This window comes from Oryx dammah, unplaced genomic scaffold (genome assembly GCF_014754425.2).
Source record: "Oryx dammah isolate SB20612 unplaced genomic scaffold, SCBI_Odam_1.1 HiC_scaffold_23, whole genome shotgun sequence".
Taxonomy (NCBI): domain Eukaryota; kingdom Metazoa; phylum Chordata; class Mammalia; order Artiodactyla; family Bovidae; genus Oryx; species Oryx dammah.
Genome location: NW_024070207.1, coordinates 96086386 through 96113201, shown reverse-complemented (window position 1 = coordinate 96113201; position 26816 = coordinate 96086386). Strand labels below are relative to the sequence as shown.

The 26816-nt window shown below is 40.4% G+C and overlaps 1 protein-coding gene across 4 annotated transcripts in view; it reads right to left on the bottom strand.

Annotated features, from left to right (window-relative positions):
* RPGR (retinitis pigmentosa GTPase regulator) overlaps nt 1–19971 on the bottom strand; it is a 69158-nt gene extending 49187 nt beyond the window's left edge. For 3 of the 4 annotated variants that reach the window (XM_040266311.1, XM_040266312.1, XM_040266313.1), the window contains exons 1-8: nt 19770–19965; nt 17616–17741; nt 17092–17184; nt 14982–15044; nt 12622–12780; nt 11124–11273; nt 7456–7614; nt 2221–2376 (exon numbers count right to left, since the gene is read on the bottom strand). In XM_040266311.1, coding sequence (XP_040122245.1) covers nt 2221–2376; nt 7456–7614; nt 11124–11273; nt 12622–12780; nt 14982–15044; nt 17092–17184; nt 17616–17741; nt 19770–19932 — 1069 coding nt within the window. In that variant the 5' untranslated portion in view covers nt 19933–19965. Of the gene's footprint in view, nt 1–2220; nt 2377–7455; nt 7615–11123; nt 11274–12621; nt 12781–14981; nt 15045–17091; nt 17185–17615; nt 17742–19769 lie in introns of all 4 variants that reach the window. The other variant, XM_040266310.1, reaches the window with a different exon arrangement.
* Nucleotides 19972–26816: the final 6845 nt, after the last annotated feature.

The following is a 26816-nucleotide window of genomic DNA, read 5'->3' as shown; positions in this document are numbered from 1 at the left end:
TAATGGAACAGTATAACTTGTCTCCCTTCCTACCCCATTCAATTCAGTTCAGTCACTCAGTCGTGTCCAACTCTTTGTGACCCCATGGACTGCAGCACGCCAGGCCTCCCTGTCCATCAGCAACTCCTGGAATTTGCTCAAACTCATGTCCATTGAGTCAGTGATGCCATCCAACCATCTCACCCTCTGTCGTCCCCTTCTCCTCTTGCCTTCAATTTCTCCCAGCATCAGGGTCTTTTAAGTCAGTTCTTTGCATCAAGTGGCCAAAGTGCTGGAGTTTCCGCTTCACCATCAGTCCTTCCAATGAATAGTCAGGACTGATCTCCTTTAGGATGGACTGGTCGGATGTCCTTGCAGTCCAAGGGACTCTCAAGCATCTTCTCCAACATCATAGTTCAAAAGCATCAATTCTTTGGTGCTCAGCTTTCTTTGTAGTCCAACTCTCATATCCATACACTTCTCCCACCCAGTATACATGCCTCATCGAATCAGCAAATGACCCACAAGATCCCTATCCCACTCCTTGTACCCTGGGTATAAAAGTGTACTGAGGACCCCTGTTAAACGTCGGTTCTTCCTTGGGCTGGCCCACTGTTCTAACAATGTCTCCCACTCTAATAAACTTTATTTTCCTCTCATTCTGTCTCATATCTTGAAATTCTTTTCCAGCCTGCACCTGGACCATGACAACTATCAGTGGCAATTTAGAGTTGATGGAAAATGGCAGTAAGGACAGAGAAACTGCACTTAAGGGCCCAGCCGTAAGTCATACATATCAACAACTTTTCTGGGACTATGAATGAATAATTCTTTACATTCTATATAGTTGAATTTCATGCTACATTAACAAGGACTTTAATGTAGTAACAAGGATGTACATTAACAAGGACTTTAATGTAATGGGCTTCCCTTGTGGCTCAGATGGTAAAGAATCTGCCTGCAATACAAAAGACCCAGGTTTGATCCCTGGGTTGGGAAGATCCCCTAGAGAAGGAAATGGCAATCCACTCCAGTATTCTTGCCTAGAGAACTGCACAGACAGAGGAGCCTGGTGGGCTACAGTCCATGGGGTCACAAAGAGTCAGACACGACTGAGTGACTACACTTTCGACTATACTTTTAACAAGGACACTGATACTGGAAAATGGGCAACCAGTGCTCTCTGAAAGATTCTTTGGGGAAGAAGGGCCAGTACATGGTAGTACCTTGTATTTGCTGATCCCTACTTCCCCTAACCAGATACCATTAGATGAGCTCCATCATAGCAGAAACTTTTGTAAAAGAAGGAGGAAAACACAGAAATACCAGTATCTGGATTATTTCAAAATATTATATGCTGCTGCTGCTGCTGCTAAGTCGCGTCAGTCGTGTCCGACTCTGTGCGACCCCATAGATGGCAGCCCAAAAGGCTCCTCTGTCCCTGGGATTCTCCAGGCAAGAGTACTATAGTGGGTTGCCATTGCCTTCTCCGAAATATTATATGAGTTACGACTTTTTAATGCTTTGCTTTTTCAATAGAAATGTGAGCTACAAATACAAAAATTACAGAGCCTTTTGTTCCAAAGCAATTAAAATTATGCACTCAGTGACTGACTCTCACTGGGTGAGTCAGTCATTTTAGGGAAGCACCTTTACTGAGTCCTACGCTGGCAGCACCTAGTTTCTGAGGTTGAGAAGTAGGCCCAAAGCAGCATCTTCCCAGACAAAAGGAGAAACTACAGAGCAGAAGAGCGAGCACTGTTAGCACTGTGGAGAAAGCACGGAAGTCACTCCTGGAAACACCTCCTAGCGGCAGAAGCATTCTAAGAATTTACTCAGCCTGAATGGTACCGTGAGATTGAACACGGAGAATTTTTTAAAATAAGTTCCTTCTTAGGAGATTTTCCCCCTTGGCATGAGCAGAGTTCAGAGTCTTCAAATCATTAGTTTCAAAAAGACTCCAGCTTTCTGCCCAAGTATAATACTATGGTCTCACCTCTGAGAGCACTGACATATTTTGAGGCTCTAAATCTTCGGATCATTTACACTGATTTTAAATTGAACTAAAATATGAGAAAGGAGTTTACAACTTTACACGTTGGCATATTAAACAAGGAATTACATTTTCTCACTTATTAATTCCTTTGCTTCAGTTAGATACATTCATTCTATATAGTTATTTATTTTGTAATAAAATATACCCAGTCCCATTAAGTATATTAACAGAAATTTGATCTGTACCTGTTATCAAAGCTGTGTGATTTTCTCCACAGCAAACATGACTTATTTTCTTATCCTTAACACTCTCAATGACTTTGGGTTCCGAAGTTTCAAAGGTGAAAGTGCCAAGACCCAGTTGACCAAACTGTCCCAGCCCAAAGGTGTACACGGCTTTCTCTGAAAGGGGAGAGGCAAATACAAGAAAAGGATTTCAGAGATACAGATACTGTCATCATTATATCTGGAAAAATGGTGATATTCCCTCTTCTATAAAGTACGTTAAGGGTCTCTCAAAGAAACATTCATGTAAGAATACCTAATACTTACCTATACATTCGATAAAGGAAGAGAAAAATGACAAGGTACACAGTTGTAACAATTATGTCATGGGCCTAATTCTATCTCTTATATATAATGATAGAAGGAACTGCTAAATACACAAAAGCCAGTGAAACCGAAAAAGTGTCTATAATTACCATTCAGTCAAAAAGCATCAATTGTCTAAGCTAATTCTTTACACTGACTTAAATAAACAAATAGTGTTTCCCACAGAAAAAATCCTTACTTTTAACAGTAGTTTAATGGAATAACATATTTTAGGAAACAATCTCAGAGGAGAATTTGCATAAGAATTAAAACTTACAGCAGATATGCTACATTTATTCAGAGGTAAAACTCATTTAGGGCTTCCCTGGTAGCTCAGGTGGTAAAGGGTAAAGAATCCACCTGCAATGCAGGAGACCCCGGTTTGATTCCTGGGTTGGGAAGATCTACTGGAGAAAGGATAGGCTACCCACTCCAGTGTTCTTGGGCTTCCCTGGTGCCTCAGATGGTAAAGCATCCGCCTGCACTGCAGGAGACCTGGGTTCGACCTCTGGGTTGGGAAGATCCCCTGGAGGAGGGCATGGCCACCCACTCCACTATTCTTGCCTGAAGAATCCCCATCGACAGAAGAGCCTGGTGGGCTACAGTCCATGGGATTGCAAAGACTTGGACACGACTAAGCTACTAAGCAAAGCACAGCACAAAGCTCATTTATTAGGAAGTGCAAGAATAATCAGAGAAGGGGAAAAGCATTTCCTCTATATTATTTAAATTAAAAAAAATTTATTGAAGTATAGTTGATTTACAATGTTGTGCTAATTACTGCTATACAGCAAAGTGAGTCAGTTACACATATACATATATTCTTTTCATATTCTTTTCCGAAACTCCAGTACTTTGGCCACCTCATGCGAAGAGTTGACTCACTGGAAAAGACTCTGATGCTGGGAGGGATTGGGGGCAGGAGGAAAAGGGGACAACAGAGGATGAGATGGCTGGATGGCATCACTGACTCGATGGACGTTGAGTTTAAGTGAACTCTGGGAGTTGGTGATGGACAGAGAGGCCTGGCATGCTGCGATTCATGGGGTCACAAAGAGTCGGACACGACTGAGCGACTGAACTGAACTGAACTGAATATAAAATACGACCTTGCTGTTTATCCATCCTATGCGATAGTAGTAGTTTTGAAGTGATTCCAAACGAACTCCAATAATTTAGTAAGTATTAGCTCATATAGTCTTGAGAAATGGAAAAGCACAAGAACAGGATAAACAAGTGGTGATCTAAGTGTCCTTTTAGACACACAATGCTTCCGGGCCCCTGCCTTACGAAGCACAGTGTCTACTGCATTTGTGTGCTTCTCCGCAGTGCAACACATTGCCTCTCCTGCTGCAGTTATAGAAGTGAGAGTTTCAGATTCAAGTAGAAGCCCAAACCTTCATTACTACTAGCTGTGGCAAGCAGACAAGCTACTTAAGTTCCCTAATGCTATAATCCCTTCTAAAAGAGCTGCTTCGAGGATTAAATGAGAAAACATACAGGAAGGTTTAAAAACACAATGGGACAGTCAGTTGTAAAATAACATTTTTCTAAAAAGTAATTATCTAGTCAACTCACCTTATTGTGACAACACAGGATACTGATGAACACATAGCTATTGTCATATAGTTTTACATTTTTCTTTCTAATGTTTACTTCATGAATAAGACACAAAGATATTATTTCTTAAAGACAACATAGTGTGTCAAGGATATGAAGCCACACTGAGGCAATGGCAAACAGACCTTTATTTTAGTGTAAAAACACTATCTCTAATAAAACTAATAATCACAGCATATCTCCAATTCTGAATATTCAGCTTAATAGGAGGATGTTGGGTAAGTGAAAAAACTGTCTATCTTGAGCTGGCCAACAATCATTCCAAGTTTCTTGGGCTGTCTGACAATAGCCTGTGAAATTAGGCAGTTCAGGCACACTGAATCAAGTTACAAAAGTTTTGCCCTTTCTCTATTCCCTTGTGTGTTTGAATGATTAGCAATGACAATAGTTTCTATTATTTTTAAATGACTGAAGACTCTTACCTAAGGACATTATATACAAAAATCAATATAATTTTTAGTCATCCCACCTTTGTAACATTTTTAACAATGTAATTCAATGTTAATAAATAATACTGTCTTAGGAAAACAGATTTGATTAGTTGGCTTCAGATAAATATTACTCTAATTTCACAGAATACATTTCATATCACAACTAGATACTTGTGTAGCCCTGTAGAGATCTTAAGTTTGTCTAAATATAATCTGGAGAAGTTAAGTTCTTATTTTCTTTGGGGCCCAGACTTCATTGTGGACCTAATCTAATAACCAAGCCTTTCTTGTCTTCTGATAACTGCTGTGGATGACATACAAAATGACATGAATCACTTGGTCTCACTTAAGTTTGTCCCAGTTCCAGTCTGATACTTTCTCAACAGCAATCCATTGTTTCCCGGACTGTCGTTACAACCAGTGGCTGTATTGTGTAATCTATCGTAGTTATATCAAAATATCAAGTTTTAAATAAATTTATCAACAGTGAACTAATTAAAATTAGCTTTAAAGTATTTTATTGACTTTAAGATCAATAAAGTCTGATCTAAATAGACTTTAAGATCAGAATTACAGGCACAAGAAAAAACAAAGCTGGGGAGGGGCCCCAAAGAATCATCTAATCCAAGCCCCTCCCTTTAGTTAAGAGAACCATTTAGAAGAGATGATTAGCTATTCTTGGCTTTATGGTCTTGCAAAGTATCTTAGGTATTTAACTTAGTACTTACTCAAACTGATGATCATACATTCTTTAGGTCCATTTCTTTATCAATTAGGACTAAATATTTAATATTTCTATCCATACTGCTTCAGAACACAGGTTTCTCACGAAGACTGGCTCATAATAAAGCCTTCAAAGGTCCATGGATAAATTTTTAAAAATAGGCAAAGTAGTGAATTTTCCATACAGATAAATTTTTACAATTTAAGGGGATGTCTTTTATTATAAAATTAAGAGCTTTTAAATTTTTGTTTTGAAAATGACCCTTATTTTATGATATAATGGTGAAAACAGATTCATTTTTCTTGCAATGTCCATATTTAGCCAAATGCAAACTGGAAGCTGGCAATCTTCTCTAGGTCTTCATATTCTCTTACAAAATAAAAAACTTAAAATATAAAAACTTTAATGGTCTGTGAGATTCGAAAATCTCCAAAAATCTGGAGAAAACAATCAGGTTCTGGCAATATGGTTTTTAACTTCAAAACAAAGTTCACAGAAAGCTAAATGTCTATTATACTATAAGAAAATATCATACTTATGTGTACTTCTGTGCACTTTTTAAATTTTAAGTATAATTAAAATATTATCTTGAAAATATTTTATAATATATGGTTTAATGACACGTTATTATATAGTCAACATTACGTCCTTCAGAATAACCTTCAATCACTTAATAAATTAATTCTTTCTATAATCTTTGTATAAACCAGAGAAAATACATGACATAATAAATTGCATTTCTTCCTACAGAATAAATTTTCAGATAATTTATAAAGATTAAAGTTTAATTCCTAAAATAAATCTTTTAGAAATTATATAAAAATTCACTTTATCAGCAGAAGTTTAAAAAAAATCTTAAACTTCAGAATTATTTCCAAATTTAGAGTGGAGGACCTGGAAAAAAACATTTCTCACTTTGAAAATATTCCATCTGGAAATTGCAATTCTGGGAAACCATAGCTTTATAAGCATGGCTAGGACTAGAATAGGAAGTCAAGGAAAAGTGATGTAAGAGAGGAAAATCTAAAGATAATATACAGCTTAATCACCTTGCAACATTTAAGCATTATCATCTAAGAATTGGATGTTATTTAAAAATTTGTCTAGAACACTTCTAGCTTCGGGCTACTGAAGATTAAGCGGTGACTTCAAAAACTGTTTCTTTTTACTAAAAAGTATCATAATTATTCACTACCTAACTGCATTACCTCTATACTCATCTAAAATAAATCTAATGCTGAACAAATCTGGGAGCATCAATATAAGCATATTAATAGGCAGTATATTTTAATTATACTGACTAGTATCCTAGGAAGTCACATGTCATACCAAAAACAAAATTCAGAAGCCAAAAGGGACATTATCATTAAGGTTCTAACTCTGTATTCTTATCTGTGATTTACAATCTTAACTCCCTTTAATGAATTACTATAACAGACATAAAAATCACAAAGAAATCACCAAGTTAGATATTGTGAATATCAAAGAAAAGAATTACCAATGACAAGTAGAAAAGACTATTAACAAGGAGCTTCTTCAAAATAAAGTATTTCAGAAAAATTAATGTCAATTTTAAATAAATATGGAATACATATACATGAGGAAAACAAAGTGTTCTTGAAAATGAGCTAAAAAAGTTATTTGCTGCCATTAAAGGCGTTAAGGTCATGAAAATGTCAATTATGTAAGCAAAAACGATTCAACAAGATTCTTTTTTTTTTCTACTTAACAATATCTTCCATAGGCCAGAAATGTTTACTAACTATAGGAACAAAAGGTAGAGATCTTAATGGAAAAGGATGCAAAGTCAACTTACATGAAATACCTGAAACATACAAACTCACTGAAGCAGAGACTTGAATGGTGGTTGCCAGGGACTAGGGTGGTGGAGAGGGGAGCTGCTAATTAATGGATTTCAGCTATGCAAAGGTGAAAGTTCTACAGACTTGTCATATCAGATTGTGCCTATAGATAACATTACTGTATTATACACTTAAAATTCTGTTAAGATGGTGGATCAGATGTTAAGTGTTCTTACCACAATAAAAATAAGTGAATGTTAAAAAGGTTTTCGTTAGGTACCACGGAAAGCAGGGAACGGAGACGCACCCCTACCTGTAAGAACAACTGTGTGTCCTCCACCACAAGCAACTTGGATCACTTTCTCAGAAATTCCAGGCACCAGCTGGGGCACTTTGTGATTGACCAGGAGCTTTGGGGGAAGACCTAACTTCCCACTCTCTGGTTCTCCAAAGGTGTACAGTTCTCCCTCAGCTATTGAAGAAAAAAAAAGAGGGCTCAATGATGACAGAGACATGAACAAAATACTGGTCTTTTTGGTACATGTTCTTACGTTTGATAAAAAATTTTGAAAATATAAACTTAATAAATCTGACCTTTCTTGAGATACTTTTACTCAATGGTAAGGAATAAAGGTAGATTTTCCCTTCTTCTTGATTATTCTAATCCAAATCTTCATGAAGAATTCATGACTATCACTACCAGTAACAACTAGAAAATTATTTTATCTGTTTCACAATACATAGACAAGATGATCTTACTTCTTCCACCTACTTTTAATAAAGCAAAATGACTAGACATTAAACCCCCAAAAGGACATGGATTTTGCCTTGCCCACTATGGTATTTGCAAGAACCTAGCAGTGTGTCTAGTACATTAAATATAATACTTATTGCATAAATAATTGCTTTTCGTGAAACTTTCTGTAGAAAACTCATTTATGTGCAAAGCAAATATGGTGAGTAAGCCTAAAGATGGCAGGTTTTACTCAGATGGCACTTTTTCCAGACAGACGCTCCTGCTAAGGAACTCATGTCATTTAATTGCTGCCTTGTCCATACCAATACTATTGATTTGCTTCTGTTAGCACACTTAGCACACTATACTATGAGCTTCATGAAATCAGGAACTATTTTCTATTAACCGCAGTGAGTTCTATAGAGCAGGAATTTTAAAACTGTAGTAAATACATAATCTAATCATAAGCTTCTACATCACTCATGTAGAAGAGATAACACAGCACGTCTTGTTGTATTACTCGCATGTCTCCAAAAGAACCACACCATGACTGACTGCTGACTAACCCCTGGGAATGCGGCCTTTGGGAGTGTTCTTTAAGCTGGTGATAGGTGATTCTGTTGCACACACCTGGAGAAATGAATTATGCCAGCTTAGCCAGAAGCTAAGAAAGGGTTGCTTTGCACAAACATCAACACTGATGATGTACACCTGGTTTCACTGTTGAAGGGCCTGATTGCAGGTGCCATGACAAGCTGCTAGCAGGATGTGCCTACATGACCAGCCACCCACAGCAAAGCCTCAGACCCTGAGAATAGAACAAGGCTTCCCTGGACAGAGACATCACACACACATCCCTGTAGTTCAATGCCAAAGAGAAAACACACCTCGTCTGGCCCTGGAAGAGGAAGGACTGGGAAGTGCATACGGGACCTCTCTGAAGAATACAGATCTTTCCTTTGCTGTAATAAATCTTAGCTATGAGTATAACGAGCTGTCGAAGACAGATCCCTTCTAGCAAATCAGAACTCAGGGAAGTTGTGTGACATATAACACACATGGTAGGTGCCACTTAAAACTTGGTCAAATACTGCAAACACAGCCAAACTAATTTTCTAGATTGATTTGCACAAAAGTGAAGTTTTCTGTACCATAATTTTTTCTGAAGTACTCAGCACAGAAGTGCTCAGGAAGTCAGCATGCCTCCCCCTTTCCCCATGCTTCTTGCTTCTCATATGAAAGGAATTTCTAAGTCCAGACAAGTCTCTTTCTACTACTGTCTGTAAATTCCTGCTGCTCCCCACACCTTCAATGGATGAATTGCATGGTATGTGAACTATACATCAATACAGCTATTTTTTTAAGGCATAAAACAGAAAACAAAACAAAAAAGTTCAATGTAATGCCTATCAGTTAAAACGATTAACTGCACTTGTTTCTCTACTGGCTAAAGCAGTAGTAAATAAAAATTGACATTGGCAATTTTATTAAGGCCTAAATATAAGACAATGCTTTATTTGTTTTTCCATGTGTTTTTCTTCTATTTTTTGTTTTGTAAACAAAGTAAGCACAAACTACACCAATCCCAGGAGCCCTAAAGTTGGAAGTAAGTTGGTATGTGGTATTGGCCCAAGGAAAACAATTTATCATTCATTCACTTACCTCCTCATTCAACAAGATTTATTTATTGTCAGTTTCTTCAAGACACAAACAGACACAGTAGTGAACAAAACTAGACAAGTCAGAGTTTGCCCTTTCTTAGAACCAAACTACTGCCAGTTCAGTTCAGTTCAGTCACTCAGTCGTGTCCGACTCTTTGCAACCCCATGAATCGCAGCATGCCAGGCTCCCTGTCCATCACCAACTCCCAGAGTTCACTCAAACTCATGTCCATCGAGTCGGTGATGCCATCCAGCCATCTCATCCTCTGTTGTCCCCTTCTCCTCCTGCCCCCAATCCCTCCCAGCATCAGAGTCTTTTCCAATGAGTCAACTCTTCGTGTGAGGTGGCCAAAGTACTGGAGTTTCAGCTTTGGCATCAGTCCTCCAATGAACACCCAGGACTGATCTCTTTTAGGATGGACTGGTTGGATCTCCTTGCAGTCCAAGGGACTCTCCAACACCACAGTTCAAAAGCATCAATTCTTCAGTGCTCAGCCTTCTTCACAGTCCAACTCTCACATCCATACATGACCACTGGAAAAACCATAGCCTTGACTAGACAGACCTTTGCTGGCAAAGTAATGTCTCTGCTTTTGAATATGCTATCTAGGTTGGTCATAACTTTCCTTCCAAGGAGTAAGCGTCTTTTAATTTCATGGCTGCAATCACTATCTGCAGTGATTTTGGAGCCCCAAAAAATAAAGTCTGACAGTTTCCACTGTTTCCCCATCTATTTCCCATGAAGTGGGACTACTACCGAGTCACTGGTAAACCTGGGGGGCACTAAGATGGGACAATAAGCATTTTCTAAACCTGAATCTGAGATGCACAGAATAAGAAGTAAATGTATCACAAATACTTAAGAGAGATATCTAAGAGGGTCCATAAAACTGTTTTCTGCTAGGTGTTTTTATTGTTAGAAAAACCATCAATAGGATGGAAAACCAAGATCACACTTTTGCTGTTACTACTAGAGTAGATGTAGGCTATAATAGATTCCAGCATTTAAAATATTTTAATTAAGGTAGAGAAGGTTGCCAATGAGGCCAGGAAAAGGAGAAATTGGGGGACTTTTCCTGAGAAAAGTCCAAATGAAGGAAAGCATATCCCATACTGAACTCTCCTCCTTTTCCATCAAATCATCAACCCTATTCCTACAATGAAAACCTATGACTTATGTGCAAAAATGGTAAAAGCAAACTATCAGGACAAGATCAGAATTGGTCAAAGTACAGAACCAAGCAAATCCAGAGAAAAGAGGCTCATAGGTCTTGTTTTTAATGCCAAAGAAATTTGAGGACCAACATTTAGAAGGGTTTTTTATATATAAAATTTGTTTTCCTAATAGAGCTATTAAACATTAAAATCAGTCAGATAGTTTGAAAATGTCAGATAGTTTGAAATTATAAACATTCATTATTAAAATGAAGAAACACTGACCTAAAACAGACCAAAATAATTTCATTACATGGAGTACCATGGCGATAGTGCTATAGAAATATAGGATATTATGTCATTTTATTATTAATTTAGTAATAACTTAGACATGAGAGATAACATAAGAAATTGAACTGTCTGTCTTACTTGTTACAAAAGCTGAATGGTAATATCCGCAAGAGATCCAGGAGATAGGTTTTCCAACGGTCACTTGATGTGGGACACATATATTAGTTATATTTTGTAAACCAATTTGCCCTTCGGAATTGTCACCCCACATGAAAAGCTCACCATCCTCTATAGATAAAACATGAAGAGGAAAAAACATTTTAAGAGGTAGCAGGGATAGCAAGTTATTATATTCCCAACAGAACATTTATTTTTTAATTTAGAAAAATGATGTATCTTGAAAGAAAAGTACTAAAGACATTTATACCAGGGAACTACTTAATAGTACTATTTCTATTATGAAATGTTTCTATAATGATAAAGGATAGAGAATAACCTAAAGTATATCACTTTAGTCATGCCCATATTTCTACCTCAATAGCAAAGACAGAATGTCCTTTCCTATAATAACCTTTCCTTATTCTAAAGTCTCTAAACAGAAGATGGTTCCCTCCTTTCAAGCAGTCTACTTGTAATTGAACTGAATGTCGGCATGAGTCACACTGCACATCTCCCAGACAAGGCCCAGGTCAGAAGGCCTGGGACTACTTTGCTCTGAGAACACTGTGGGAATGACGCTTTAGAGGACGAAAAAAATTAAATAAATTTATTTTGCTAACTATTTTTTTAACAGTTGAAAATACATAATCTAACTTCAGAGACTAGGAGATACATTAGCATACCTAACATCTCAAAACCAGGCTAACTCCTGTGCTTTCTGATAAAGGTTGTGTTGTCAGGGGGAAAAAAAAAAACCGAAGGGAAATATTCTAGAAAAGAATGATCAAGACTTATTTACTTGTATCTTTTAATGAAAAGTTTTTAAATCTGAAGTGTTTCATGATAAAGCAAATAAAAGGAAATATGAAAATAGGAACCAAAAGGAGGAGGTCTAAATGCTAACTGTGTGGGCGAGAGAACTGAAGGGATGGAACTGCAGATCCGACTCTGGCTCTCCTGCCAGCCAGAGCGACAGCGCTCCTCACACACCTCCCTAGACTGGAACAAAGAAACACAGCAGCAGCTTCTTCAGTAAGACATGTTAATCTCAGCTCCAGATTTTAAAGAAAGTTCTCATATGGGCTTTTGATAGGCAGAGCAGAGCGATGCAATGACCATTACAAACTGTATTTTAGTAACATATATCCCACAGATTTCTGGGATGTTTCTGACAGCAACTTCACTAAAGCTGAAATATAACTTTCAGAACATGCAATGAAGGTACTATTTAAGAATATCTAAAGAAACAGGTGGGTAGTACAGCTTAGAAGTTACTTAACAATTACCTTCTAAATGTATGTAAGCATAAAGTTGTAATATTTGTCATGATTTTCAGTTCTATTTTAAATGTCTTCTGAAAACACATGGTCAATGAAAGAAAATGAAACAGGATTGCTGTCTTCAGTTTACTGATTCTGTATATCCTGGTCTGAAAAAAAGGGCTATGTCCCAGTTTGAAATGGAAAAAGAGTCTTACCAGTCAGTGCAGCTGAAGTGTTAGACCCAGCAGACAGTTGTTTAATCTTATGCTGGGATGTAAAGAAACTAATTAGATGGAAGGCACTTCTTTCGTCAGTATCACCAAGTCCGAGCTGTCCTTCATTATTTCCTCCAGTGGCATATACTTTGCCTCCTCCTGCACATGAAAAAGAAAACATCAGTATACCACAGTTGTCATCTTAGCAGACAGTCCAGTGTATACTAGATAGTATCACTATTACTAGTGAAGAAAGTTGAAAGCTGGCATCATCCTACAATTTGGTGAACAGCTTCCTTTTGGTGTCAAAAATACAGCAAAATAAGCAAGACTCTACATTTGTGTGAGATTTTATAAATTATTCTAGGGTTTAAGTAGCAATCGAAATGCAGAACTATTAATTCAGAGCAAAAAAGAGGAAAGTAATTTCCAAATTAGTTTATAATTCAAATCAAAACTTTTTAAAAGAGATGTGGTTCATTAATTTTAACTTCCATACCATTAAGGCTAAGATATAATAGGTAACAATAAAATGAGGCAAATACAACAAGAATCTAATTAGAAATGTGGAAACTCTATGCTGCAAAATTATTTTAATTTTCTATATTTAATTTTCTGCCTTCCAAGGCAGTCCAGCATTGTGTCTAGGCAAGAGGACACAGAACCAGATGTCCTGGGTGCAAGTTCTGGCTTGCCACTTATCAGCTGTGTAACTTTGGGCAAGCTATCCTTAACGTCTCAGTGTCTCATTTTCCTCATCTGTAAAATAAGATAATAATAATGTCTACTTCATAGAGGTGTTATAAAGACTACATGAATTAACATTTATGAAATTCTTAGAATAGAATTTGGGACACTACAAGCACTGCATGCTGCTGCTAAGTCACCTGAGTCGTGTTCGACTCTCTGCGACCCCACATGAAATTGAACCACACAATCTAAAACATATGGAGCATATCAGAGTTGGTGGAATGCTGAAGCAGTTCAGAGAGTGACACAAGGAAAAAGTTGAATAGTCACAAAAAGCTCTATGGAAGACATACACTGGATCTTAAAATTCAAAAATCTGAATGAGAGAAAGAGAAAAGACACTTTAGCAAAGGGAAAGTATTGAGTGAGGGCAGAGAGGTGAGGTGGGGGCTGAAGCAGTGAGAGCAGCCTGAAGACAGAAAAAGCTGTGTGTGGGGGATGGAGGTGGGAAAGACTGCTGGGTGGTCAGGGCCTAGATATCTAATTGCTCCAGCAGGATTTGTTGGAAGATTACTTTTCCTCACGGAATTGCCTTGGCACCTTTGTCAAATATTACTTGGGCATAAACATGTGGCTTTATATCTGGACTCTACTGCATTAATCTTTGTCTATCTACTTACTAATAGCACACTGTCTTGATCATTGTAGCGTTGTGTGTGTGTTAGTCGCTCAGTCATGTCTGACTCTCTGAGACCCCATGGACTGTAGCCCACCAGGCTCCACTGTCCATGGAATTCTCTAGGCAAGAATACTGGAGTAGGTTGCCATGCCCTTCTCCAATCCCCGGATGTTCCCAATCCAGGGACTGAACCCAGGTCTCCCACACTGTAGGCAGATTTCTTACTGTCTGAGCCATCAGGGAAGCCCCACTGTAGCTTTACAGTAGATCTTAAAATCAGGACCTCCGTTCTGATCTTTTCAAAACTGTTTTGGCTATTCGAGGTCCTTGGCTTTTCCACATAAACTTTAGAATAACCTTGTGAATTTCTACATACACACACTCATACACACACATGGCCTGTCTGGATGTTGATTGGAACTGTGCTAACTCACATCAAAAGCCTTTTAGGAAGGGCTTCCACTCACCCTCTGAAAAGAAGAGGGAAGAGCAAGATCAGGAGCATGTGGCCCCTGAAGGTGTACACACAGGTAAGGAGATGCTGTTCCTTAACGTAATCCAAGAAAATAAGCTTTTTCTTCATCCACTTAACATTTATCTGCATATTTTCATAGGCAAACAAGTGTACTATCCATTTACATTTTTTTAAAAAATCCTAATCTTACTATTACCAAGGCACCGTTTCTATTAATTTTACAAAGTCACAAATGTTACTGGAGTGAGACCTCGGTCCTCAGATTGGACAGGAAGTCATACAGATGGAGTGAAGTGAAGTGAAGTGAAGTGAAAGTTGCTCAGTTGTGTCCGACTCTTTGTGATCCCATGGACTATACAGTCCATGGAATTCTCCAGACCAGAATACTGGAGTGGGTAGCCCTTCCCTTCTCCAGGGGATCTTCCCAACCCAGGGATCGAACCCAGGTCTCCTGCACTGCAGTCGGATTCTTTACCAGCTGAGTCACCAGGGAAGCCCACAGATCGAATACTATACCTGTTAAAACTAGGGTGTGGTTCCTTCCGCAAGCAACTAATTTCACTTTTTCCGGTTTTAAAGCTAAAAATATAAAAATATGACAAGTAAGATATTTTATGATTATATGGAAATGATAAATAATCCAGGTCAAATGATGACCAAGTTGTAGAACAGATTTAAACCCAGGCCTGTCTGACTTCTAAGTTGATTTTCATAGCTAATAAATCAAAAGTTTTTGGAGGTAGTTGTGCATCATAATAACCAATGGTGTTCTGAAAACAAAAAAAAATACAGATAGCTTAGCCTGACCCCTGGAGAATCTGAGTCAGTAGGTCTGAGGTAAGACCTAGGCATCTATATATTATTTAAAACTCCACAAGTAATTAGTATGTGCTGAGATCCACCACATTGTTATGCTGTCTTTTCTCCAACCTGATCTATTCCCTAATCTGGCATTACCATCATCAAGTTTACTTTCTACCTCACACAACAAAGCACTAAGTTCAACATTCATAGGCATTTGTTGTTGTTGTTTAGTCATACACCTACAGTAAAGTTCTTCATTCATTCATTTACATATTAAAAACATTTACAGAACATCTCCTAAGTGCTCAGCATAGGGGCTGCAAATATCACTACAACAGAGTCCCTGGCTCAAAGATCTCATAGTCTAGACAATCTTGTTAGCTTGTCTAATAGGTATTGGACTTCCCTGGTGGCTCAGACAGTAAAGAATGCACCTTCAATGCAGGAGACCCGAGTTCAATCCCTGGTCGGGAAGATCCCCTGCAGAAGGAAATGGCAAGTCACTCCAGTAATCTTGCCTGGAAAATCCCCTGGACAGAAGAGCCTGGTGGGCTATAGTCCAAGGGGTCACAAAGAGTCAGACACAACTGAGCAACTAACACGTTCACTTTCATTCGATTTTGAACAGTAAGCATAGTAGGCACTATAAATAAACCCAAGGGTTTAGTCACCTGTGCTCAATAAATATTTTTTGACTTAGTGGAATACTTTAAAAGTTCCACAACAATATCTACAAATAGCATGTGTGTATATGTGTGTGTTAGTTGCCCAATAGTGTCCAATTCTTTGCAACCCCATAGAACCCACCAGGCTCCTCTGTCCATGGAATTCTCCAGGCAGGAATACTGGAATGGGTTGCTGTTCCCTTCTCCAGGGGATCTTCCTGACCCAGGGATTGAACCTGGGTCTCCTGCATTGCAGGCAGATTCTTTACCATCTAAGCCACCAGGGAAGCATGGATATGAAAATTACACTGAAATTCTGAGCTCAAATTAAAAATCTGGCTACAAAGATAAAGAATCCTATTCCTGTCATATCCCAAGGAGTCTCTATCACCATTCAAGTATAGCTGATGTTCATGGGTTAAACCAAACAGAAGTTTTTGCACATAATGGCGAGAAAGCTTTGTAAAGGTATTATATTTTCTGGGACAATCCTGATTTGAAACATTTTGTCCTGTTGTTCTTGTAAGAACACTGCTACTGCTGCTAAGTCACTTCAGTCGTGTCCGACTCTGTGAGACCCCATGGACTGCAGCCTTCCAGGCTCCTCCATCCATGGATTTTCCAGGCAAGAGTACTAGAGTGGGGTGCCACTGCCTTCTCCGTGTAAGAACACTAGTACTAATCAACTCCTAGGCCTGATGTTTTCTTCAGCACATCTGCTAACTACATACAGCAGGGTACAGTGTGTTTTATAAAACCTGCAACTAAATAGAACCATGATGTTCACAACTCTAACAAGTGAGACAGAGCTCAAAACCCTATCATATTGTTTGTTCTCTGTATATACAGTAACAGTAATATTTAAGTAGGTTTACAAAACAGGCAAAAAAAAATGATGTTCAAGTACACAGTACTATAGGATCATTATTTCTTTAGTGGTCTCTGGGTTTAAAATCAATGCAATTTTTAAATCCTAACATTTAGAAATAGTTCTGAATATCACATGAAAAATAAAGTTAAATGCCAATAATATTCAAGTAAATCTCAGTGAATAAAGAACTAAAGGCTTTATTATTTATATTAAAGAAGTACACAATCAATAGAAAAGTACTTTATATAATTTAAGTATTTAAAGTGATAAGAAAAAGACCCCAAACCTTTGATACATGTTGGCTTGTTAACAGTTGCTTTTGATCCTAATCCTAACTGTCCCCAGTTGTTACTGCCAAACATGAAAAGCTTATTATTTCCTGGTGGGAAAGAAACAAAAATAATAAACTGAAGCATCTTCAACATAATGTGAGATGAAGTCATCAGAAAACAATAAAAAAGCTGTACTTAAACAATGTTATCAGTTTTACAGGTTACCTTGCCCATCTACCTATAGCTATATTATGTTAGTTGTGAAGAGTTTCTAAGATTATACAATAACAGTTTTTTTGATGTTATGAATATATTCAAATAGATTTATTCTAAGAAAGCAATATGCATAGAAAATCACATGTCAGTATACTAAGGGAACTTAAAAGTCTTCCCTGATAAGTCAATTTGTCAAGAATTCTCTGGCAAGGTAAAAAAAAAATTCACTTTCTGTATATCTTCAACATGTTTTGAACAACACATCTACAATACTTAGGATTCTCTAAGTATTACTATCTTCATTTAAGATTTTAACACTAACCTGTAGTAACAGCAGTATGTTCATCTCCACATGAAAGAGATATAGGTATATCCTTTTTAAACCAGAATTTGCTGGGAATATTTTCAGCAAATTTAGTTTTGCCAAATGTAAACACAGCACCCGAATCTGCAAATAAATGAGACAAATATATGAGAGTCTTGATTTCACAAGTTTTATTATGTTGCCTGTTAACTAAAATATTTTTCCAGTACTTTATCTGCTCCACATGGCCTACACCCTCCTTCTTCCAACTTAACTCAGTTTAACTCCTCAGACTTCATTCTAGTTTTATTTATAAGATCTAATAAATCAAGTATATATTATCTGTTTACTGGTGTAAAGTAAGAAATATGCTGTCACAATGACTAAGGAGTCCTGCTGCCACTAGGTAGACCATCTATTCCTTGGAAATAAGCTGATACCTTCGATGCCCCACTCACACTGGTGAACGTCGCATAGTCTAGCCTCTGACTGAAGGCTTTTCTCCAAACACAGAAACAGGACAGCATTGAGTTTCATCAGTAACATCGTGAGGATGCAGGATGTTGAGATTTGGACATTCTTAAATGAAGTCACTAAATACTACCTGATAAGAGGAGTATTCACAAACCGGTTTACTCCAGTACCATTTTGGAGAGACATCAAAAACTTCTATGAGATCCCAAAGCTATTAATATCTAAACACACACACAGGAGACCAGATTCAGCTTTTGAGGAAACCTCAAGGAGGATGACTACACACAAAGAGATTAAACGGGTATCAGAAAGAAAGACATGGAAAACTTAAGTATTAATAATAAATACTAATGCTCAAGAGACTTGCGACTGTGGAAAAACCTTTTGAGATCAAGTGTGAGGTGTGCGAGTTCAAACTGATAACAATAGATATAGGAGGCCAGTTTCCAGAACAGGCTCTGATTTTTTAATAGAATGAATAATTAAAACTGTTTTGTCCTGCTCTGGCTCCCCAAGAAGCCTTCCCTCGGCTATCCTCACCCCAAGCCAGGGGGCCAGTGGCTCTGTGCTGCCCCAGTGGCATCTTCTGTCAATCGATACTGTCAGTTTGCTTAGTTTCTTATATGTCTCACTACCTTGTAAACTCGAGGCAGGAACTGAATCTTGTTTGAACCCAAGAGCCTGGCAGAAACAGAACGATTCTGCTCTAGTTTTTTTTTTTTTCAAACTGTTGGTCGTGACCCATACAAGTGAAAGTCGCTCAGTGGTGTCCAACTGTTTGCCGACCCTATGGACTGACTATACAGTCCATGGAATTCTCCAAGCCAGAACATTGGAGTGGGTAGCCTTTCCCTTCTCCAGGGGATCTTCCCAAGAATCGAACCCAGGTCTCCTGCACTGGGGGCAGATTCTTTACCAGCTGAGCCACAAGGGAAGCCCAAGAATACTACAGAGGGTAGCCTAGCCCTTCTCCAGATCTTCCCGACCCCAGGAATCGAACCGGAGTCTCCTGCATTGCAGGCGGATTCTTTACCAACTGAGTTATGAGGAGTGGGTCAGCAAATCAATTTAGTGGGTCATAATGACCATTTTAAAAAAGGAAAGTATTACAGGGAAGATCTGAGCACGTCCCAAGTGTCTAGAATAAGTACTGCTTCGTGAAACGTCTATTTCTGTTACAAAGAACGTACGTGGTACCCAGTCACAAAGCCAAAGGTTATTTCTGGAGCTCGGGGGTAAAGTCTCAAAAAACCACTCACTAATGGCTCCCTCCTTTCTCCAACTTGTTTCCCCATCCTCTTTTACCGCAAGTCCCCTGGTCAGCCACTCTTTACTGCGTTCAATACACAATCGGGTTCTGAGGACCTCAAACGAAGTACTTTGGGAAGATCACAGGGCGGTGAAAACTGCCCCTGCCTTCGAGAAACTCATCGAAAACTTATTTTAAAAGAATTAGAAGAAGAAAGACCGGCACCCCCTTTCCCCGTAGTCCCCCTCCTCTCCCTCCTTTCTTTCTCCTCTCAGTCAACCGCAGGGGTGCGGCCAGACTCTGACCGTAGTCGGGTGGCCGCGGCCCAGGCCTGTCCCCCGACGGGACCAGCCCTGAGGCGGGGCCTGGCCGTCCGCCCGCCCGCTGACCCTCCCTCCCGGCCCGCCGCCACCGCCACCGCCACCGCCACCGCCACGGGCGCCACTCACCGGGCACCATCGCATAGGGTTCCCCCATGGTAACTGCGCTATGGAAAGCCTGCGCCTCGGCCAGAAAGTCGGCGGGGTCGACTCGGCTGGGCCTAAGGCAGTGCCTCAGCTCCGAAGCGGGCGCCGGGAGCCCCTTGGGCCCCCATAGCGACTCTCGGAACATCCGCTACTCCCGCGTTCCCGGAAGTCAACAAACGGCCGCTAGGGGCAACGGGGGCGGAGCGTTACGGCGCGAGGCGAGTGGGCGCCGGGGGAAGGGAAGTGGAGGGCGGGCAGCCAGCGCGGCGCAGGCGCAGACGCAGTGGACCCTCAAGGTAGAGGTCGCGCGCCCTCTGGTGGCCGGAGCGGAGGTGTGGTCGCACCGCGCGGTAACCTGGAAAGACAGTGACCAGCGTCACAGATAGTGACCAGCGTCACATGTCACACCCTGTCTCAAGCGACGTGTCACAGGCAAATGTCAACACACATCTGTGTTAATACTAGTACCTGTGACCATGTATAACTAAATGAAATAAGCACTCTGCCCAACATCCTAAATCATATTTGTATCCCCATCATCTAACCCCAAACCTGGTATATACTAGATGCTCATTAAATACGTATTAGATGAATGAGTCCTACTACAGCCCTGCAAGCTGGTTAATGTTACCCCCGTTTAGAGATGTGAAGATTATACGGTGGAAGAACTGGGGTCCAGTTTAGCTAGTTCTGCTGGTAATCTGAACACCTCCTCCACCCCACCCCACCACCCTCCCACACACAGAAGGCTGAGGTTTCCTGAAATCTACAACTGACTTGAATTTGCACAGAGATTCACCCACACTAGAACACCACTGTTCTATTATTAGCCACATATGTTAACGTTTTTCTCCAGTGGAGGAGAAATGTTGCGAAATGTTGCCAGTCGTGTTAACAAACAAAGGATGGCCATCAAGCCATAAGGCACCTACCAGAGCCCCCAGTAGTGAGCCCTGAGGGAATTTAGGATGGAGACAAAGGAGCTGCCCAGAGCTAAGCACCCCTCCACTGCAGCCACCCCCAAAGGTGCACCCTGAGGGGCCTCAATGTGGGGAAGAACAGGATATTGGCCCTAGAGAGCTAAGGTGCATATCAAAGGAATGATTTCCCTGAGCACAGACTCCTGCATTACCCAAACATAGAAGAGAGCTAAATTCATAAACTTGGGTTTCCCAGGTTGGCCCTAGTGGTAAAGAATCCACCTGCCAATGTGCAGGTTTGATCCCTGGGTCGAGAAGATCCCCTGGAGGAGGAAATGGCAACCTGCTCCAGCATTCTTGCTTGGAGAATCCCATGGACAGAGGAGCCTGGTGGGTTACAGTCCATGGGGCTGCAGAGAGTCGGACATGACTGAGGGATTAAGCACACACACACACATTAATTTGAGCTATCTAACAGTAAACTTTTGACTGTCTGGTTTTTGTTATAAAACCCCTATATAATCCTGGCTCCTTCCTTACCTCTTTGGAACAGTCCCTCAGAGCTGAGAGGCTGTCTTCTGGGCTTAAGTCCTCCAAATAAAGTCCACCAAATAAAGCCTAATTTTCAACTTTTAGGTGTGAGCTCTAAAATCAGACAAAGTTGGATTCAAGGATCCTGGACTTTCTGTGTGTACTAGAGTGAATACTGACTTTCTCAGGGAGTTTGCCTGAGTTTTCAAGAGTTTGTAGATTAGGAGGGGAGATTAAACTATCCAATATACAAATAATTGTTTACTTACAAAGCAAAGTGGGGGTTACTAAGAAAGTATTTAAGCCAGGAGCACTGACCTGGAGTAACAGGTTAAGAAAAACTTACCAGAAGAAAGGACAGTGAATCTAAGAACTGAGGAAGGAGAAGCTGGGAGGGGTGAGAGAGCTCCGGAGCAAAGAGTAAATCAGCTACAAAGATGTTTAAGGAGCTTGGCTCTTTCCAGGAGCTCAAAGAGGTGACACTGGCCCATGGCAAACTGGCAGGATCTTGGGCCTATTGCAAATCTGAGATTTTATCCTGAGGACAATGGGAAGCCACTGAGGGTTTGTAAACAGTGAATTGATGGAATCAGGTATATATATTCCTGCAATCACCCTACCTGGCTGCTTTGTAGAAAATAATTTGGAGCAGGGAGGAGGATTTGGAGCTATTGCAGAAATTTAAATATCATCATACAGCCTTGAAATATAGCACATTTGGCACCTGAGAGGAGCAGACAGGTTCAAAAATATTTTAAGAAGGAGAATCAACAGGAAATGGTGTCTGACTATTGATTCCTAGGCAGGCTAGGGGCTCTTACAGCAACAGCAAAAGAAGGGCCCAAAATTATTTTGGAAAGGATCTGATATTCTGTTTTAAAGCATCAGAATAGTCCCTGCAGGAAAAGCAGAATTTAAAAGACTTACTTTAGTTATGATATGCTTTAGTTTGTTTTTTTTATTTCAAAATAGAGTTAAGCAGATTTTTGTGCTGAACCCTCCCAAAAGGATTGAGGCAACACTATTCCCAAGTTCCAACATAAGCAAATAGGCGGAGGCTGGTGCCATTTACTGAGATGGGGAACTCAGAGGATGGAGCAAGAGGGGTTGAGGTGAAGTAAGCAGAGGCTTTTCCCAGGTGGCTCAGTGGTAAAGTATCCACCTTCTGATGCAGGAGACACAGTTCAATCCCTGGGTTGGGAAGATCCCCTGGGGGAGGAAATGGGAACCCACTCCCAGTATTCTTGCGTGGGAAATCCCATGGACAGAGGAGCCTGGCGGGCTACAGTCCATGGGGCCACAAAAGAGTTGGACACGACTGAGGGACTGAACATGCACACACTGAAGCAAACAGAGGGAGAGACGTTGATGGTCCAGCCTTGTCCACACTAAGACGTCAACGTGGAAGCATGGAACTGAGCAGGCAATTGGTGAGCAGAAGCTCCAGGTGGAGTCACCCACTTGAGGGATGCCTGGGTCGACATAGTGATAGCAGCCTTAGCAAAGACTGCTAGGTGAAAGACTGAAAAGTGCCTACAGGGTGAGAAGAAAAGAGAGGCTAAGATGAGTTGTGATGAAGGCTAAAATTTAATCACCCAACACCCGATGATGCAGCTGCAAAGGAGACAGTGACCAGAGAGGAAGAGCCTGCAGCACGAGGTTTCATCAGGAGGCTGTGGATAATCTTGTCACGTGATGCTGAGAAATGATGTAAGGTGAAAACTGTCCACTGAATTTAGCCACATGGAGATCATCATCAGTGTTGAAAGTAGCTGTTTGGTAGAGTTGATGGCAGAGAATGGTATCGTAGTAGTTGGAGACGGGGGACACTGAGGGAAGGAAGAAGAAATGGGTGGATGGCAGGCTTTTGTGAAGCTTGGAGAGATCTGGGAATGCTGAGGGACAAACTGAATAGAAGTGGGGAAAACACAGATTTGGGAGAGCGCAGGAATAATCACTAATGGAAGGGAGGAAGAGATGGCATCCAGATCTCATGTGGAGGGACTGCCTTACTGAGAAGAAGAGACACTACTTCCAGCCTAACAAGAGGAAAGGAAGAACACATCCTTTCACAATATATTACAGCTACACATAAAGCTACCATCCCTTGGTGGCTCAGATGGTAAAGAATCTGCCTGCAGGGTAGGAGACCCAAGTTCAATCCCTGGGTCTGGAAGATCCCCTGGCAAAAGGAATGGCAACCCACTCCAGTATTCTTGCCTGAGAAATGTTATGGACAGAGGAGCCTGGTGGGCTATAGTCCATGGGGATGCAAAAGAGACATGATTTAGCAGCTAAACAATAACAGCCCATATATCTATATCTATACAGCAATGATATCAAATACTACTGATCAGTTCAGTTCAGTTCAGTCGCTCAGTCATGTCCGACTCTTTGCAACCCCATGAATCGCAGCACGCCAGGCCTCCCTGTCCATCACTATCTCCCGGAGTTCACACAGACTCACATCCATTGAGTCCGTGATGCCATCCAGCCACCTCATCCTCGGTCATCCCCTTCTCCTCCTGCCCCCAATCCCTCCCAGCATCAGAGTCTTTTCCAGTGAGTCAACTCTTCGCATGAGGTGGCCAAAGTACTGGAGTTTCAGCTTTAGCATCATTCCTTCCAAAGAAATCCCAGGGCTGATCTCCTTCAGAATGGACTGGTTGGATCTCCTTGCAGTCCAAGGGACTCTCAAGAGTCTTCTCCAACTTGATACATATGATATAAATATCTCTCATATAGGATAATAGTGTGGTCTATCTCAGAAAGTTGTTATGGGGTACTGGGTAGCACTTACCGCTTGGTGTCTGGCATAGAGTAACATGCAACAGTATTAATAAGGCAGAGTCTGCTATGCTCTCACTGCATCAGTCAGTGTAACCCAGGCTATGCTGCAGTGCGACCACCACCCACATCTCAGTGGCTTAACACAAACAAAAAAGTTTCTCCTTCTTACCACCCATTGGCCAGATCCCATATTCTGTGCTCCTGAACACTGCATGGTGGTGGGGAACTGTGGGAGCACTTCTGACATTGAGTGAATAGGAAATACCTCTGCCACATCCTTGCAGCAAGATGTTTTCAACCTGTGGAGTCACCTGCTTCGTGTTGCAGAAGGCAAGGAGTTTGAAAGTAAAATTTCATGACTCCCTACTGTAGTCATGTGCTCTTTGGTGCCCCCTTCATACATGGCCAGCCAATCATATGTGCTATGCTGTGCTTAGTCACTCAGTCATATCTGACTCTTTTCGACCCCGTGGACTGTAGCCCGCCAGGCTCCTCTATCCATGGGGATTCTCTAGGCCAGAATACTGGAGTGGTTGCCATGCCCTTCTCCAGGGGATCTTCCCAACTCAGGGATCGAACCCAGGTGTCCTGCATTGTAGGCAGATTCTTCACTGTCTGAGCCACCAGGGAAGCCCAAGAATACTGGAGTGGGTAGCCTATCCCTTCTCCAGGGGAATTTCCCGACCCAGGAATCAAACCAGGTCTCCTGCATTGCAGGCAGAGTCTTTATCAGCTGAGCTACCTGGAAAGCCCAACCACTCATATGCTCCTTAGCAAATCATGCTGAAATACACAAGTCATCACACATCTGATAATAGATACAACTCTTGGCAATTTCCCCTGTTAATTCTTGCTGTGACTGATTTCTGGAGCATTTTGTGTCAACTAAAAATAGACACACTTATGAACAAGGAAGACATTTGATGGATTATACATCCTAGCTGAACTAGTTCCTTCCTTGACAGCATTCAACAAAACTTCCGAAGCGTGCATTTTGAATGTTATCACCACTCGGCTACTATCACTGCTTATTTCTCTCTTTGGAATCAGATAAACAGGTGTGTCTCCACTTTGAGAACCTCACTATGAAATCCCATAAACATGTGAATTTACAAATCAGATTCTTATAGCTTCTTTGATTTCTGAAATTTTGTAGTGTCTTTGGTAGCTCAGATGGTAAAAAATCCATTTACAATGCAGGAGACCTGAGTGTGATCCCTGGGTCAGGAAGATCCCCTGGAGAAGAGAATAACAATCCACTCCAGTATTCTTGCCTGGAGAATCCCCATGGACAGAGGAGCCTGGTGGTCTATAGCCCATGGGGTTGCAAAGAGTGGGACACTACTGAGAGACTAAGCATACACACACACACACACACACACACACACACACACACACACGCACTCCAAGATATATGAATTGAGGACATACAGGTCCAAGGCAGGACTTTTATTTATAAAGAAGAAAGAGAAATGTGGGGATTACTGGGCTATTACTCCAGGTAAGAAAATTTGCGTATTTCTTAATCATTTAATCTAGTATTTAAAAATCACTCACACACATACAGATCATCTACTGGTCTTGTTAAAATTTAGATTCTAATTTAGCGATCAGAGTGGGTCCTAGGAATCTGCATTTATAAACAAGTTTCCAGATGCTATCAATGCTACTGGTCCATGGATCACACTCGGGGTAGCAAGGGATTAACTTGTGGAAAAGCATAAGTAGTTTATAGAAGCAGTAAAGGAAAAGGCTGATAAATGTGATTTTTGCTGTTCATCACTGAATTGTGTCTGACTCTTTGCAACCCCATGGACTGCCAGGCTCCTCTGTCCATGGGATTTTCTAGGAAAGAATACTGGAGCAGATTGCCATTTCCTTCTCCAGGGGATCTTCCCAACCCAGGGATCAAACCCGCATCTCCTGCACTGGCAGATGGATTCTTTACCACTGTGCTACCAGGGAAGTCCCTGGTAAATGTAATTATGGACATTCAATGGATAAAGGACTTCCCTGGTGGCTCAGATGGTAAAGCGTCTGCCTGCAATGCGGAAGACCTGGGTTCAATCCCTGGATTGGGAAGATCCCCTGGAGAAGGAAATGGCAACCCACTCCAGTACTCTTGCCTGGAAAATTCCATGGATGGAGTAGCGTAGTAGGTTACAGTCCATGGGGTTGCAAAGAGTCAGCCACGACTGAGCAACTTCACTTCACTTCAATGGATAAAGGATCTAGTATTCAGAATATGTATAGAATACTAACAAATTGATAAGAAAAAGACAAAATCATAAGAAAGAAAAAAATGAGCAAAGGGCATTACATTAACAGAGATAAAAATTCAAGTGGTCAATAAGCATGTAAAAAGATGTTTAATCTTACTGGAAATGAGGAGAATGCAAAATAAGTGATAATGAAATGATATTTTATATTCACATTATTGGCAAATAATAATATTGATAAGTGTATTTAGGAATATAGGAAACTTGCTAGTGAAAGTGCAAACTAGTACAAATGCATTAGAAAATAATTTGTCAAAACTGAAGTTGAAAAAATAACCTGTCCCAAAGAGGCATACATGAGGATATACATCTCAGCATTGTTTATCTTGGAAAAAAAGTGGAAATAACCTAAATTTCCATCAGTTGAGGAATGGATACTATTTATTCACACAGAGGAATATCATATAGCAGTTATAATGTCTGGACATGAGGTTTTACATGTCTGGACATGAGGAATTCTCAACAATTTATCTGTTGAGAAAAATTTTAAAAATACAAAATATGTGCTA